At 39.8% G+C, this 17,322-nt stretch overlaps 2 protein-coding genes across 7 annotated transcripts in view; one reads left to right on the top strand and one right to left on the bottom strand.

The window, feature by feature from the left end:
- SYTL5 (synaptotagmin like 5) overlaps nucleotides 1–17,322 on the bottom strand; it is a 67,857-nt gene that overhangs the window by 10,864 nt on the left and 39,671 nt on the right. For 4 of the 6 annotated variants that reach the window (XM_083734279.1, XM_083734281.1, XM_083734282.1 and 1 more), the window contains exons 7-12: nucleotides 16,743–16,890; nucleotides 14,412–14,541; nucleotides 13,523–13,629; nucleotides 12,444–12,536; nucleotides 7,871–7,936; nucleotides 6,235–6,413 (exon numbers count right to left, since the gene is read on the bottom strand). In XM_083734279.1, the coding sequence (XP_083590405.1) occupies nucleotides 6,235–6,413; nucleotides 7,871–7,936; nucleotides 12,444–12,536; nucleotides 13,523–13,629; nucleotides 14,412–14,541; nucleotides 16,743–16,890 (723 nt within the window). The remainder of the gene's footprint in view (nucleotides 1–6,234; nucleotides 6,414–7,870; nucleotides 7,937–12,443; nucleotides 12,537–13,522; nucleotides 13,630–14,411; nucleotides 14,542–16,742; nucleotides 16,891–17,322) is intronic. The other 2 variants (XM_083734283.1, XM_083734284.1) reach the window with 1 other exon arrangement.
- Nucleotides 1–17,322, top strand: part of SRPX (sushi repeat containing protein X-linked) — a 76,023-nt gene that overhangs the window by 44,873 nt on the left and 13,828 nt on the right. The window lies entirely within an intron of this gene.

The following is a 17,322-nucleotide window of genomic DNA, read 5'->3' as shown; positions in this document are numbered from 1 at the left end:
TTGTGAAGATCCCTAAGTATTGGCTCAGATTTTGTATGATTGGAATGGACTCTTCTTCTCAGGACATTTTATGCTCCCCCTAGAGGATTGAGGATTTATAACAAAAATATTGTTTTACTTTCTATTTCCCGGCCCTCTGTTTGACTGCTACCACCTGGGCCATAGCTTTCTCATGGGAACAACTCAGCTTGACCTTGACTGCTAGATAATTCTGGAATGAGTGGCGCAAAAAGAAAGGGATTAAGAACTAGACAAACAACTCTGACAACCTTAACTGCAGCCTCACAAACACGCAGATCATCTGTGCCTACTCTGCCCTCGGAGGAAAAAGCTACCTCCCTGTCACAGGCAGGGGAGGGAGAAACTGAGGAATTACAACTAGAAGAGATGGCCTCAGGAGGATCTGGTTCTGTATTAGAGAGAATTCTTGAGAAATTGGAGTCTTTGGACAGGAAAGTTGACCAACAAACTGCGAAAATTGACCTTAATACAGAAACTTTAAACAAATTATCTGGGCAAGTTGCACAAAACGCACAAGCAATCGGACAACTGAAGGAGGCTGCAGGTGAAAATCAAAAACTGGCCGAAGAGACCAGTCAAAGAGTGGGAGAGTTGGAAAAAGAAGTAAGGCCGCTCAGCAAGCAGGTTGGGGAACACCAGACCTACCTCTCTATGTTGGAACTTCGGAACAGGGAGACTAACTTAAGGATAAGATCGATACCAGAAGTGGAAGAAGGCAATCTAGCTGAGTTTTTGACCAAAGAATTCTCCAAGTTCTGGGGTCTAGAGGAGGAAGACTTTAAAATTGTGTTAGCCTTCAGACTTGGAAGACTCATAAAGAGAGAGAAGCCCAGAGACTGTTTGATTACGTTGAGATCAAAGGAGGAAAGGGACAAGATTTTGGGCCTGCACTACGGAAGATCCCTGAACATTTCGGACAAAAGAATTGAGATCTTTAAGGACATTCCTAAACAGCTGTTGGATCTCAGATCTGAATATTTGGACTTAGTAAAACTGCTGAGAAGCAACTCAATCATCTTTAGGTGGGACTTTCCCCAAGGATTATCCTTTACCTTTAGAGGGAAGAAGATTAAAATCAGAACTTTGGAAGATAGGGATAAGTTTTTGACTGCCTACGGTGAGGACCTTCATAAAGGACTTGAGCTACCCTCAGGGCCTGAACCACCACAGGTACCTGTACCACAGAACCCTGAAGACTCACAGAACAAAACACCATCCCAAGGAAATTAAACAGATTCACCCAGGATGTCTCTGCAACTTTTAAGCTGGAATATAAATGGCTGTAACAGCCCGGAAAAAAGGAAGAAAATCTTTCACATATTAAAAAAGGAGCAACTAGACATTACTTGTCTACAAGAAACACATGTGACTAGGCTCCACAGAAAAATATTGGTAAATAAAAGGTTAGGCCAAGAATTTATATCTTCGGATTCAGTTAAGAAGAGAGGAGTGGTGATATACGCAAAGGAGAGCCTCTCACCAAAATTTCTATTTAAAGATGAACATGGAAGAATTTTGGCAATTGAAATACAGCACCAAGGAGAGAAAATTTTGATACTAGGAATCTACGCTCCAAATGAAGGGAAATCAGAATTCTACAAGAAGTTGCATGAGATTATGCTGGACTATCTGGACTACGATAACATCATCATGATGGGAGATATGAATGGGATCGTCTCAACGAACATGGATAGGTCACAAAGCCAAAAGGTTACTAAAGATGGCAGACTACCAAAGACCTTTTTCGAAATGACAGACAACATGGACTGGATTGATATATGGAGGACAAAGAACCCCTTGGGGAAAGAAGGAACATTTTTCTCTGAAGCCCAACTGACTTGGACAAGAATTGACCAAATATGGATTTCTAGAGGTCTGGCTCCTAAGGTTAGGAAAGTGGAAATCTGCCCAAAGACCTGCTCCGATCATAACGCGTTGAAAATGGACATGACACTATCACCAACCGGCTCCTTTAGATGGAAGATGAATGACAACTTGTTTAGAGATCAGGAGATTATTAAGAAGGCCAAAAAAACAATAAAGGACTATTTTGAGATAAATTTGAACACTGCAGTGGAAAAAAGAACAATCTGGGACGCAAGCAAAGCTGTGATGAGAGGGTTCTTGATACAACAGAACGCCATAAAGAAAAGACTACAAAATGAGAAAAAGGATAAGATTTTGGGGAAAATTAAAGAGTTAGAGAAGAAACTAAGAGTAAACCCGAAGTCACAGCCGATCTTGAGAGAAATTAAACTTCATCAGGCACAATATTCCAAACTGATAAATCAGGAAATAGAATGGAAGATTAAATTAATGAAACAAAAAACATTTGAATCGGCTAACAAATGTGGGAAACTGCTGGCTTGGCAGTTGAAGAAGAGACAAAAGTTGAACATAGTAACAAATTTGGAAATAGAAGGAAGATATATTCAGAACCCGGTGGAAATTAGAAAATGTTTCCAGAAATATTTTAAGAAATTATACACTCAAGGGCCACAAAATGAGGAAGAGATTGCAAAATTTTTGGAGAAAAATGGACTTAAAAAACTATCACAAGAAAATAGATCACTCCTGAATAGTAAAATAACACGATTAGAGATAGAACATGCCATTCAGAATATGAAGCTGGGCAAGTCTCCAGGGCCAGATGGCTTGACCTCCAAGTACTATAAAACATTAAGTGACTATTTGATTCAACCACTGATGGAGGTCAGCAATGAAATTATGGAGGGAAAGAAGGCGCCTGAATCGTGGAAGGAAGCTTTCATCACATTGATACCAAAATCAGAAACTGAAAAGACACAACTTAAGAACTACCGTCCCATTTCCCTTTTAAATGTGGATTATAAAATATTTGCTGATGTTTTGGCAGGAAGACTCAAAAGAGTTTTAAATGAGATAATTCATAAAGACCAGGCAGGCTTTCTCCCAGGAAGACACTTGTTTGCTAATACAAGGAACATTATTGACATTTTGGAACTTTTGCAAACAAATATTAACACTAAAGCAGTTTTAATTTTTATAGACGCGGAGAAGGCCTTCGATAACATCTCTTGGAAATTTATGAAGGGGAATTTAAAAGAAATGGGAGTGGGGCGGGGTTTTGAAAATGGGATTGATGCGATTTACTCAGAACAAAAGGCAAAACTGATAGTTAACAATGTGGTTACAGAAGAGTTTAAGATTGAAAAAGGGACACGACAAGGCTGCCCGATTTCCCCTTTGCTGTTTATTTCTGTCCTGGAGGTGCTCTTGAACTTGATTAGAGGGGACCGGTTGGTGCAAGGGATTCAGATCGGAGCGAAACAATATAAACTTAAAGCTTTTGCAGATGACCTTGTTTTGACATTGCAAGAGCCAGAATCTAGCACAAAAAGAGTGTTACAATTGATTCAGGACTTTGGTCGGGTAGCGGGTTTTAAACTAAATAAACAGAAAACTAAGGTGGTGGGGAAAAACTTGACAGATACAGAGTCAGAACGGTTTCAGAGAGAAACAGAACTAACTGTGGTTAAAAAAGTAAAGTACCTAGGGGTAAACATAACAGCAAAAAATTTGAGTCTATTTAAGGACAATTATGAAAAATGTTGGTCTGAAATTAAGAGAGACTTGGACAGTTGGTCAAAATTGAAGCTTTCTTTGCTAGGCCGAATTGCTGCTATTAAGATGAATGTATTGCCTAAGATGTTGTTTTTGTTTCAAACATTGCAAATAGTGGACAAGACGGAGTGTTTCAGGAAGTGGCAGAGAGATATTTCTAAATTTGTCTGGCAGGGCAAAAAGCCCAGAATTAAGTTTAAGATATTAACTGATGCGAAAGAAAGAGGGGGCTTTGCCCTGCCAGACTTAAGGCTGTACTATGAAGCCGCAGCTTTCTGCTGGCTAAAAGACTGGCTACTTCTAGAAGACACTGATGTCTTAGATCTGGAAGGTTTTAACAATGCATTTGGTTGGCATGCATACTTATGGTATGATAAAGTTAAGATCAATAAGGCCTTTAAGAATCATATTGTCAGGAAAGCAGTGTTTAATGTCTGGACAAAATACAAAGACCTATTGGAAAATAAAACTCCAAGATGGCTATCACCTCTGGAGGCCAAGGCCCGAAAAAGACCCAATATGGAGGCCAAATGGCCGAAATATTGGGAAATAATAGAGAAAGAGGGCAATAATTGGAAATTGCAGAGTTTGGAAAAAATGAAAGACAAAGTGCGAGACTGGTTACACTACGCTCAGATCCAAGAAATTTTTAAAAATGATAAAAAGTTAGGATTCCAGGTGGAGAAATCGAAGTTGGAAACAGAATTGTTAGAACCTAAGACTAAAGTACTCTCAAGAATGTATAACTTGCTGTTGAAATGGAATACACAAGATGAAATGGTTAAGTCGGCTATGATAAAGTGGGCACAGGATATTGGGCATAATATTATGTTTGAGGATTGGGAAAGGTTGTGGACCACGGGGATGAACTTCACGGCATGTAATGCTCTGAAGGAAAATGTAATGAAAATGATATATAGGTGGTACATGACCCCAGTTAAACTTGCCAAAATATGCCATGTGCCAGACAATAAATGTTGGAAATGTAAGGAAAATGAAGGAACATTCTTTCACCTCTGGTGGACTTGTCCCAGGGTGAAGGCCTTCTGGGAAATGATATATAATGAGCTGAAAAAGGTATTTAAGTATACCTTCCTTAAGAAACCAGAGGCCTTCCTCTTGGGCATTGTCGGCCAGATGGTGCCAAAGAAGGATCGAACATTCTTTTTGTACGCAACAGCAGCAGCAAGGATACTTATCGCTAAGAAGTGGAAAACTCAAGATCTACCCACGCTGGAAGAATGGCAGATGCAGCTGATGGATTATATGCAACTGGCAGAGATGACTGGCAGAATTCGAGACCTGGGAGAAGAGAGGGTTGAAGAAGATTGGAGGAAATTTAAGACTTATTTACAAAAATATTGTGATTTGGTGGAAAGTTAAGTAGGATGTTTGATCATAAATAATTGGCCACCACAAAATCGGATTGGAATGGGATGTAAAGCGAGATTAAGAGAAACAAATTTTCAGAGAACTATATTTAAATAAGCGGTTATAAAATTTGCAAACTAGATGATAAATTGCATGAAAAAAATTTATGATGATGAAATTGGCAGTGGGAGATGTGAGGAAGTCCAAAGAAGTTATGAAATTCTGTTGAGATAAAAGTAAGGTTGTTTATTGTCTTTGTATTCTATTCTGTAAAAAACCCTAATAAAAATTTTATAAAAAAAAAAAGAAAACAAAATAAATCCTGCATGCATAAAATGAGCATCTCAAGAAGCATTTTAGACTACTCTGCTCATTGACATGCCAATTTTACATACGCATGGATATGTGGAATAACAAGCAGCCTCAAGAGTCCACACCTGCAGTCTGAACAGTACAGCTCAAATACAGTTATATCCCACCGTACTCAGTTAGTACCAGTGATTTTTTTTCCTTAAAAAAAATGTTTAGGGGTACTCTCATTTTGACTGAAGAAAATCACCAGGAGAAGAAATGAAGCCACCATCAGATTCACAAAATGTTTAGGGGTATGCGTACCCCTGGGTCCCCCCAGAAAAGAGCACTGGTTAGTACTATGCCCTAAACTTCTAACTGATCTCAAATGCCATGAAAATTGCAAACAACTTCATCCTTTCTTCATATCCTGGCTGACCATAATTTAAATGAACCACAGCTCCCAAAAGTTGATTATTGTAGACAACTGCTAGCTGAAAAGCAGAAGCACATGGTGGCGGCGGGGGGGAGGGAGGGAGTGAATGTACAACATTCACCACGGTTCATTCAGGTAGTGGGAAATTATGGCTTCCCAGTTCATATGAACTCAGCCAGAGCCTTGTCTCACTTTGACTGCAGATTTGAGAATGTTAGACTAGGAAAGACCACTGCTTCTTATCTTCTCCAGTTTGCAGCTCACCTCTCCACCTCTTACATCAGTCTCCCAGTATTAGTATATCAGATGCACTGAGGTCTGGATAAGATAAAAGTGAGACTTCTGCTTTTCGCACCTTCTGCAAAACACTGAGAACCTTTGCAAGACTACTGGGTGCCCTCCTTGCCAGGTGGCCATCCTAAGCCAACTGGGTATTATGTTTTCTTACATGCTGTCTCACAAGTAAATATGACTGAATCACAAGACTATGTAAAAGGTTCTTCTTTGCTTACGGATCTGTTTTCTGCTTCTTTTCATCTGCTATGGCCAAGTTCCTGCATTTTTTTACCAAGATGTTGAGGGCTCCTGTTTTATAGCTGTAGTTAATTTGGAGACAAATTTCACCACTGATCTTCACGTTGCCATAGTCCCCCGTTTCACTATACACACTTGTCATACTATTGATGCTGGTCTGAAAAAAGAGGCGAGAGAGAAATAGTCCATCAGGCTGAGTCACATCTTTAAAAGCCGTATCTTGAATGGTACTCATTCTGCAAAAATTGCTTCTCTCCTATATTCATGGAAGATCTGACTAAGAAGAACTAGAATAATCAAATTTGGCATTTTACTACAGAGTGACTTACATGATAAACTGCGTTGTGCTCTACGTTCATAATGCATTTCAATATAGGAAATGCTTTTTCTTTCCAATATAACTGAGATTGTTGGGAAAACAGCTATTCAAGTGTTATTTGATACATATATATCCTTTTCTTCCTTCAAGAACCTCATAGTGGCTTACACAGTTATTCTAACTGCTCCCTTTTATCCTCACAACCATGAGGTGAGGTAGGTTAGGCTGAGGTTGTGGCCCAAGGTCACCCTGTAAACTCATGGATGAGTGGAGAGCTCCTTAGTCCTCATGTTACTACACAAGAAGTTCAAAAATGAATAAAACCAGTGGCCTCAGGGCCAGTTCAGATTTTTATTCCATGCAAATACATCTGACCTGGTGCATGGGATCCTTCTGTGTTGATGCAAATTACTTGGCAGTGCCAGCGCTCACTGAAAAGTGCTGATTCAGCTGTTACCTCACCCATTTTGCTGCAAGTCTTAAGACTACTCTATAAGGCAAAACCAGCAAGCATATGGATTGACAGTCATGGAGTACTCAGTTCCAGGTCTTCAAGAACTTAGTTTATGTTTGTGATTTGAGTGTAACAGGAGACAACAGCCAACTTCTTTCCACTCATATATTAATGCAATATGAAAGGTAAAAGGTAAAGTACTCCTGGAAGGTTAAGTCCATTCAAAGGCGACTCTGGGGTTGCACACTCAACTCGCTTTCAGGCCAAGGGAGCCGGCGTTTGTTCACAGACAGCTTTCTGGGTCATGTGACCAGCATGACTAAACCTCTTCTGGCACAACGGAACACCGTGACAGAAACCAGCGCATGGAAATGCCATTTACCTTCCCGCCACAGCGATACCTATTTATCTACTTGCACCAGTATGCTTTCGAACTGCTCGGTTGGTAGTTATATTAATGCAATATGAAAAACTGAGTGCTAACTCTAGTTATGAGTAGCAGTTGAAACCTATTGAAAGATTCCCCATTTTAAAGGTGTTTTCCCCCAAAACTCTATTATTATTTCCGTCCCACTCCCCCAATATGCCCCCTGCCCCCTGTCTTAAAATCCACTGAATATAGAAAACAAATATAAATTTTCTTTTTAATGTTATGATGTTATGCGACCATGCACATCATATGTAAGGGTAAGGGGATTTGTTTCTTTGAATTAATGAGGTAATTAGTATCAATTATCAAAAATATTTTTAGTTATTTAAGCTAACTGTCTATGAAAATGGAAAGAGCAGCACAAAACAAAAAGGAGACTTTTGAGTTTCTCAGAAAAATGAGGGAACTTACAGTGTCACCATCTGCTTCTGGAACATTTAAATAGGTCCATTTCCTGTCAGAACTTGAAGGAGAATTCTTTAAGAGAAAGAAAAAGGGGGAAAGGAGGCAGGGAAAGGGAGAGGAAAGAAAGAAAGAAAGAAAGAAAGAAAGAAAGAAAGAAAGAAAGAAAGAAAGAAAGAAAGAAAGAAAGAGAAATGTAGAAAGGGTGAAGAGCAAAGTGTTCAGTAGCTGCCAGAAGAATTCAGAAATGCAAGGATCAGCTTTAGAAAATGAAGACAGAGAAGTCCTATTCCAATATACCACAAATATGTAATGAAGTGCTATGTACAGAAAGAAAACTGCTGATACTTAAGTGAGCAAGTTATTTTTCTCCCATAACAATAAACCTTAGGTATACTCTCATTACCTCTTACTCTGCATCCAGTGCACTCCCACTACTAGTTTTTGAGGCCACATTCACATGACATATTGATCCTGTAGTTCCTTGACAAATACTGGCTGTTCAAGGAGCTTTTTCTTAAAAAAGCTTCCATCTTACAAGAAAACTGGGTGCAAAGTAAGCAGTAATGAGAACATACCCTGACAGCCGTCACACAGAAGAGCACAGCAGACTCAGGAATAGGAGTTTGGGGTGAGGGGGAAAGCTGCAGGAGGTGAGGAACCAAAAACATCACACATGTCAGAGGAAGAGATCCCTGTTCTCTCTCTGATGTAAACAGCACTGTGCAAAGACAGCTTGAAACACAGCAGGGGGTGATGACCTCTCTGTGCTTCAAGCTGCTAATAGGAACTACTCTTAAACTATGTTCAGAAAATGTAATTTTATTTCTCTCTTGCAGCACAAGACGAACACTTGGATAAAAAGGTTTACTTATCATACGGGAGATGTCTATGGCAACCTATTTACAAATGAACAGCAATCAACATATTTTAGTCTTTTTTTTAAAGCTGCTTAAAAAGGTAGAAGTTACCTTAAGTGCAGTTAACATTGCTGCTGTTAAATCTAGCGGTGGGAAGCAACTTTTTCTTATTCTTCCCTCTCACCGCAGTGCCCCCCCCAGTGTCACAGCCCACACCATTGGAAAGGTGGGGAGATCTTCTAGAACAGTGTGGGAGGTGGTGCTGGGGAATGGAGGCTGAGTTGGGAATCAGCAAACACAGCCAATGGGATCCCACTGCTGTACATTATTTTCCTACAAAGAATTCTGGGACATGTGGACAGATCTACGTTTTTTAGCACCCCTAATAGAATACGATTCCCAGGATTCTTTGGGGAAAATAATGTGCGTGTACACAGCTCAGGTCAAAAGCATTCCCCGGATGAGGTGAGCGCCACCATACGAAAAAGGCAAGTCTAGATCAAATCCATGTTATTTGCTAGATTTAAACAATAAATAAAGGATCAAGTTACATGGTCAGCCTTCTATTTAAGTCAACACTTTTGACATTTTAATCCTAAATACAGCTTGCCTGATACCCAGAATCTTTTCTTGTAAGAGCAGCATGATTAGCAAAATCCCCATGGGGCTTGGCTTCACCATGGCAAAGAATTAGCCGCAGATTGCTGGTCATATTATAGCTATAGATGACTGGCAACAGTCATCTGTTATGGCACTAAGAGAAATCCACGTTGGGCTCAAGTCATGATGTCAAAACTATTTATCTTCTGGGCTTCATTCAGACAACAGGCAGAAACTGGAGCACTGGCTTAAAGGGTGGCATACACTAAACTGGAGATGTGCTGGAGGTCAATAACCAGGATCTCCCATGATTGAAATGAAAAATACTATCCGCCACACCCTGCAACTGGATAGAGCCTACCTGCAGAACCAGGGGAAGAGCTTAAATATTTTCCCTCACCACATTTTTTGATAACTGTTCCCCTCAACCACAGGCAACTGCTGTTATTTTTCCTATAGGGAAAATACTAGCGCCTGTATGTTTGCCCGGGTAAAGAGCTTCTGCTTGTGGGAGGGGATTTTAAATCAGAAAAACAGTGCTGGGGAAAGGGTTAACACCTCCCTCTCCCAGCACCACGGTCTTCATCAGATCCAACCCCTCCCCCCAAAAGAAAATTACTAAAGAAAAAGAAAAAAGCAACTCCTGATCATAGGTCCCTTACATCACATTTTGTTTGGCCTTTACTGTGAGCCAGATGAAGAAAAAATGTCAAAATGGGCCCATGTATGATACCATTGCCCAGCCTTGAGGTTAGACATATGAAGTGATCTCATCTGACGTGCACATGGTTTTCAAACCTCCTCACTCAATGAAAGTTGCTGAAAAGTGTTCTTTGTTGCTGCCACAACCTGGAGTACCAGGTGCAGCTAAAAATCCAAAAGTAGCCTAAAGCACTGAGGAACGCAGGCTGAATCTCAATTGATTATGGGAATCTCTCTCTCTCCGAATATACCAGAATGATACTGTTGTCAATATTTTTACAACTAATAATAACATAAAATGTATAATGTGTGTGTGTGTGTGTGTGTATAGCCCATTACTCAAGAACTCCTACTGTGTCTGTGTTGTCTTTCTGTGCCACGGCATACCAAATTGTACAAAGTCATTAGCAGAGGCATCATTAAACCAAAAACTCAAATTAGTGGAGCATAATACTATGGAAATAAAACCAAATACATTAAGGATGCCATATATTTACAGGCAATAGAGCTCTAGCGCCCTCTCGACCTCTGTGGATATAGAAAAACTTGATATCCCCATTAGGAATGCCATTCCACACCTTCTGCCAAGAGGTTTCCACTGAGGTCTGTCTACCTTCTGTGACCCTCATCCACAGTTGATATGCAGGCGCCACATGACAAAGAACTGTGACTGGATGCAATAAGAACTCTCTTCTCTGTAATCCACACTCCAATTACCCCAATTTGTCTTATACCTGCTATGTCAATATAAACAGTTTATTCAGCAGTTTTATTTTTCCAGATACTCTGGATGTCTCCCAGGCCATTTACATCACTGGAATTGTATTGTTTTCCATTTTTTGTTGAAAGGTGTGCCAAACATGTTACACTTTGTATTAAAATGTATTAGCAATCTGAGCTCAGGAAATAAAATTACGTGCAAAGAAAAACAAAAGAACTCTGCAACACATATAAAGTATGGAAATTATATAGATTTTCGTAATTTCGTTTATACATAGCATATTCCAATTTTGTTAATCAGGATGGGCAAAGATATCGAAGTTTCCCCCTCCCACAAGAAATAATATTCAGCCACCTGCCTGGCTTCTGAGACTTCATCAGAGAGCGCCCACAAATTTTTAAACTTATCCATGTTGTTTTCAAGACAATAACAGAATAGCAGAAATTCTAAGGAAGCTGAATTCACCACCAAATTTTGTTCTTCCATGGAATTGTGATACACACACATACCCTTGGCCTTATTATGCAAATCAATCTAGAAACCCACTTCTGTTTTATCTTGATTATATATTGTCACAAGGCTTGCAGAAATAAACATCACCACTTTTTGCAATAGTGGCCTTTTCTTCTTCAGGATGAATATATTATATACAGAGCTGAATCTCTTTCTACAAACATATATGTGAGACTATAGTAATTCAACAAGTATATATCTTTTATCTAAAACACATTTATCTTTGTAATTAGCTTCCCTGGCAACAGCTACTGGCTACATCCCTGCACTCATCGACAAAAATATAATAAGTCATCTTTAAATAACTGCATTCTTCTCTCTCCAGCTGGGCTAGCTGCCCTGGTTCTGTCCATTGATAGAATTCCAAGATTCATTTTACATGTTGGAGCCCTAAATCATTCATGCTTTCGATGCACAAACTAAACAACAGTTTAAACGCCTCTCCAGTGAGCTGCTTTCCCCTCAAATTCTAGTCCAATCACCATTCAGGGACATTTGGATTTGACACAACAGAGAAAGCTGAGCAGATTTTGGATTTAGGCCACAAATCATTATTGATTCGGACATAGTGTTGAGTTGTGGTTCCCACACACACCCCGAAGAACAGTCGGCAGAGGAATAGAGGAAAGGAGAGTAAAACGAATGTATTGAATAGAGAAGAATGAATAGTATATAACATAGTATATAACCAATAGTATATAACCAAGTATATATGTCACAGTAAACCATAGTTTTAAACAAACCATGATTTAATGTGAATGAGTAAACACGGTGGTATGTGTTGCTCTAAAGTTCCTATAGCTCTTCCTCTGCTCCTTCTGTGCTGCAGATCAAACAAGTAAAAAATCTGGCTTGTTGGGTTATTCAAAGCTGGGCTCATGGTTTGTTTTCTGCCACACAAACCCAAGTTTGTTCTTGCTCATAGTTTGTTTGATGGAGACTGGGTTCAGACAACACAGCAAGCCAGACTCTGGTTAGTTTTGGCCATGGTGCAGGAACAGAGGAAGAGCACTGTGGAAACTTTTGAGCAGCATGCACTCACATTCTACTTGTTCATATTAAACCATAGTTGGCTTTAAGCTATGGTTTAAAGTGACACTTGAACTAGGCCATCAACAACCTACCACACTACAGGAAGAAATTGTACAAGGAAAATACATATAGTAAGTAGTAATGGAGAACTTACTGTTGATAATCCACTTATCATATTGGTATGTCTCTTTGAGTAGCCAGAGGCCACAATGTCATCAATATCTTCCTCTGTCTCATCCAGGTAACTCTAATGGACAAAGAAAAAAAGTATAAGCATGTCCACCTGGCTCTGAAATGTGCTGTTCATCACATACAATGTCTCTAGAACTCATCTCTGGCTGATTCTCAATCGAATGGATATCACTGCAAGAGTAGCATTTGTCTTCTCTCTTATCCCTATCACCCTGTCCCTTCCAGAGAACAGATGAGCCACAGGGACAGCTGAAACTTGTTCATGAGAAAGTTACAGAATTTCTAGCCTATTTGAGGTAAGATTCCTGTAGTGGGTGGCAGATTTAAACTATGGTTTGCAAATTGTTTAAAAAGTTTCACTAGCATGCATTTATTCTGAGTAATTACATGTCACAGAATGCCATTAGGCAATTACTGCTCTCATTAGCTTCACACTTCCTGATTCTGGATGCCATATCAGTCCAAATTCTCTATATATCATGTCAATCTACCTTCAATTAATATTCCTGCCCTTCCTGTAACTTAGGCTTTCCTGTTCAACAAGTTTTTTACTTCTAATGACTACTATAACCACACTTCAGGTATCCAGCTGTTATCCAAAATGCTGAATTGGGGTCCAAACTGAATCTTGTGGCTAGTGCACACCCCCAACTTCTATCATACCTTTCCAAGGTTGCTTACACCAGTCATGATTAGAGTATTACCTATGCCTCTGAATACCAGTTGTTGAGGATCATGAACACAAAAGTGCTGTTGTGCTCATGACCTGCGTATGGGCTTCCCATGAGCACCTGGGATGGCCACTGTGAGAACAGGGGGCTACATTAGGTAGGCTTTGGCCTGATCTAGCAGAGCTCTTATATTCTTATTTCTGCTGCTATACATTTAGTCACAGCATGGAGTGCTTTTTTAAGCCCTTGTAACATAAAATGCCTGGCGTGCTCTGGTCCATGGGGTCACGAAGAGTCGGACACGACTAAACGACTAAACAACAAAACATAAAATGGCATAGTTCTAAACTGTGGCATAATTTTAACTCACCAGCTCTTGGTCCAACGCTTCAGGTACAGATTTACTTCTTAAGCTTAAAGTATCCTCATTGCCTTCTGAGAAGGATACACTGAGATCTCTCTCTGATCTGCTGCGATCTGAAAAACAAAAGGGGAAGGAAAAAGCAGATTCTTTGAAAATTATACAGTAAATTCTATTCCAATACCACCCTTGATTCCCCGCCCCCCTGTTCATGGTACACAAACTTATCTGCAGTTCCCCACAAATGTCAATTTCCTCTCCTCACTCTATTCCAAAGCAAAAGAGAGAGAGTAAAAGGTAAGAACCAGAGCAGTGGGCTAGACAAGAATCCCTCTGGTACATTACAGAAGCTTCATTTCTCCTGTCTTCTGCAGAAGCCAAGCAAAGGAGACAGAAAAATCAAGCTGCACACAACTGAATACCCAGAATTCTGGCAACTTAGCCATTTAAAAAAAGCCATAAACCAAAGAAGAAATATGGTGAACTATAAGAGGCATAAATAAAAGTATAAAGTAAAATGCAGAGGCAGATGGATCGATCATTCTTCAAATGGAAGCAGTGGAATCCTGGCAAGGATTACAATTTGCAGGTGCTAATGAGAAATAAAACAATGGATTGTACAGAACATCTTTTGCCTGCAGATTCAGTCCTTGGGATCTCCAGTTAAAAGGAACAGGCAGCAGGTGACCTCTGCCTGAAGTGCCTCTGCCAGTCAGAAGAGACAATAGTGGGCTAGATGGATAAAATAGTCTAACCTGGAAATGGTTGCCTCTTAGGTTTTAAGCAAAAGTGTGTAGGGGTGGGTGGGGCTTATTCCAAATGCGAATAAATGGAAGGAAAAACAGGGAGGAGAAAATGGTAGCAATGAAGAATGCATTAAAAAAAAGAAAAAGCTTACCAGATGACATAGATGTCCTAGAAACAGCTATAGAGGGTGTTCCAGATGCTTTCCTGCGATGCTTTTTTGCTAGATCTGCTGGTATACTTTCACTTGCAGGCATAGCAGTGCCTTTTTCTAATCCAGGATCCTTCCCAAAGAGAAGAAACAGAGATATTCCATATACAATGCTATTTAAAAGCAAAAACAAAAAAACAAACCTCTTTATGAAAAAGGCAAATTCTTTAACCCACTACAACAGCTCTGTTTGTTGGCAGTGCCAACAACTTTATGCTAAACTATATGATAAAAATGCAAACTTCTCCTACTTTCCATCTGTTTGTTTGCTCTGTATCTGTGAAGTACAGTTAGGCATGACACTGCCTAACCATACTAAGAATCCTGATGAAATAATCTGATTTATCTGAGTGAGCTAATAAATACAAATAAATCTATGTGCCCCAGAAACAGAACATATTGCAAACTATAAAAGTGGCAAAATATATTAAATATAAAAGTGAACACATTAAAGCAAAAACAAGACATTCTGTCAGCAACTGCCATATTTACCATTTTGCTATATGTAATGTAAGCAGAGTTAAATATCAGCCTCTATGGAGAGTCTGCAGGATTTGAGCAGCCTAGAGAAAAAAATGCCATCTGCAAAATATTTTTTGCAAATGTGCCCAGTTTCTCCTAAGCTTTTATTATGTCTGCTACAAACATAATGTTTATGCAAACTGATGTCTTCACAACAGCCAGAGTTCCCATCCTGAAAAGCTGAACCAAATTAGTTTTGACCATTCATGGTTAGTAAATGACCTAAAGTTTAATCTTTAGATTTAGTGTCGGTTGTTGTCAAAACCTCCCCACAAATACAGATTCACTCAGTGAACTCGTGATTTTCAAAAAAATTCCAGTGGGTCAAACGCATCATAGCACTGCCCAGTCACATTGAAATGGGGGACACAGGATCCAATTTTCAAGGCAGGAATGTGTGAGTAAAAGGATCTGAACCCTCACAACAGGCAACTTTCTTCCTACTAGAATTTGAATGAGTGACCTGGCTGAGAGAAAATTGAGGAAGAGGTTCTGAAGGGAGGTAAGCCATGGGACAAAAGCCACCAAATCTCTCCCTGATTTATGTATTATTATACCTCTGCCAAGTTTTATTTTTGTTGGTGTTTGTCCTGTGATGCTATGGCCTGTCGGCTATGCAAATAAAGTCTATTCTATTCTATTTATGTATTATTATTATTATTATTATTATTATTTAAACTGAATGCTACCTTGCACCCCTGCATGATTGGATCAGTACTCTGTTTCAAAAGTCACTGAACTATCCTCATTGGACTGCATTTGGTTCTGGATAACCTTAGGCAGGACACCTTTGTTTTCTTTTGCTGTGAATGGACTAATGTCCTAATTCACACTGGTCTTTAAAAAAACTGAGAAAAGAGAGGCTTCAGACATTACTAAAGCAGGGGCATGGCAGAAAGAATTGCTTGCATTACTTTCTATGTGTTTTTCTGTATTGCCTGAACTTAAATTGGCATTGGCACATCCTCCTCCCTAGGGGACTCTAACCAGCAAAGGTGAATGAATGAATACCTGCTGCCCAAATGAAGTTGGTAGTAGTGTGATCCCCAAGTCTAATGTAAAATTTAAGAGATTTGGGTTATTATCCTGTCCTATTAAAGTCAATGTGGGTTTTGCCACTGCATTTGATAGAAGCCAACATAATGGTTAAATCAATGAAGTGTAGGAGGCAGGTGGTTAAATTTTAACCAGAGAGACCCAAGTTCAAATCCTTGCTCATCCATACTACTTAGTGGGTGGCCTTAGGCAGGTCACAAGTCTCTCAACAATCAAGCAAGGTGGTTGTGAAAACAACAAGGGATAACTCCATGTTCACTCCTTATTAAGATTAGAGACTTGTTCTCATCACTGGATTTCAATTACTAACAGCATTTCCCCATGAAAAGCTCAATGTTCCCTTTAGCACATGTGGGTTGTGACTGTTTCTCACTGAGGGAGTTAACCTGTGCCAGTGCTGACTACGATGGAGAGCTCACATGCTTGAATGCTCCTCCGTATGTAAGACACTGGCACCCAGAAACTTAGCATGTCAGGGAGAAAGCTAGTTTAGATTCCTTCTCCCAAATACCTGGTTTTCTACTGGCAGGGAATTTCTGTATACAAAAAGGGCCCTGACTAGCAAACATTCAGAAGGAGCATAGATTTGAGTTTTGCCTGATTGAAAATTCGACTCATGTTTCAACTGTCTCCTTTTTAAACCTCTTTGGAGGCAGTAAAATCTAAAGAGAACAATTTGGGAATTAGTCAACTTACTCTGCCATAATCTACAGTCATGCTGCGTGTGCTCAGTGCTGGTGACCTTGGGTGGACTGGAGTAGAAGAATTGCTTCGGTTTGCAGCACAAACTGCTCCTTTCAGCCCAGCAGGCAGTTCCTCCATATTGAGAGAATAGGTGCTCACCCTAAGGAAAGAGTGCCAAAAATCTATCCTCTTGGGACAGCTAATACTGCATCAGAAAGGTACACTACTTCATAACATAAAGGGTGAGCTCCAGATCTTCCACAAAGAACTCAACTCTGAAATCAGAAGTGCACTCCAAGGCAATAATATAAGTAGCATTCAGGAACTGAGTTTGCACAAGGTAATTTCAGTTTACCCATCTCTTGAGCTTCATCCCACATGCCTCTTAGCAGATCCAATTAGGCCTTTCAGACATTATAAAGAACAAACCCACTGAAATTGCTATCCAGCCATGTAATGTTACCTGTCCCACCCCCATAAGCTGAATTCGTCATTCATCACCTTTCTTAAACCGTCGTTCTTTGGCTTCTAGTCAGTATTTTTTTTTCCAGAGAAGAATCACTCCAGGGCCAATTATGCATCTAAGGAGATA

Source organism: Podarcis gaigeae (genome assembly GCF_964106915.1).
Source record: "Podarcis gaigeae genome assembly, chromosome: 4".
In the NCBI taxonomy this organism is placed as follows: Eukaryota; Metazoa; Chordata; class Lepidosauria; order Squamata; family Lacertidae; genus Podarcis; species Podarcis gaigeae.
Note: the sequence above shows the minus strand (reverse complement) of the source record. Positions and strands in the feature narration are given on the sequence as shown.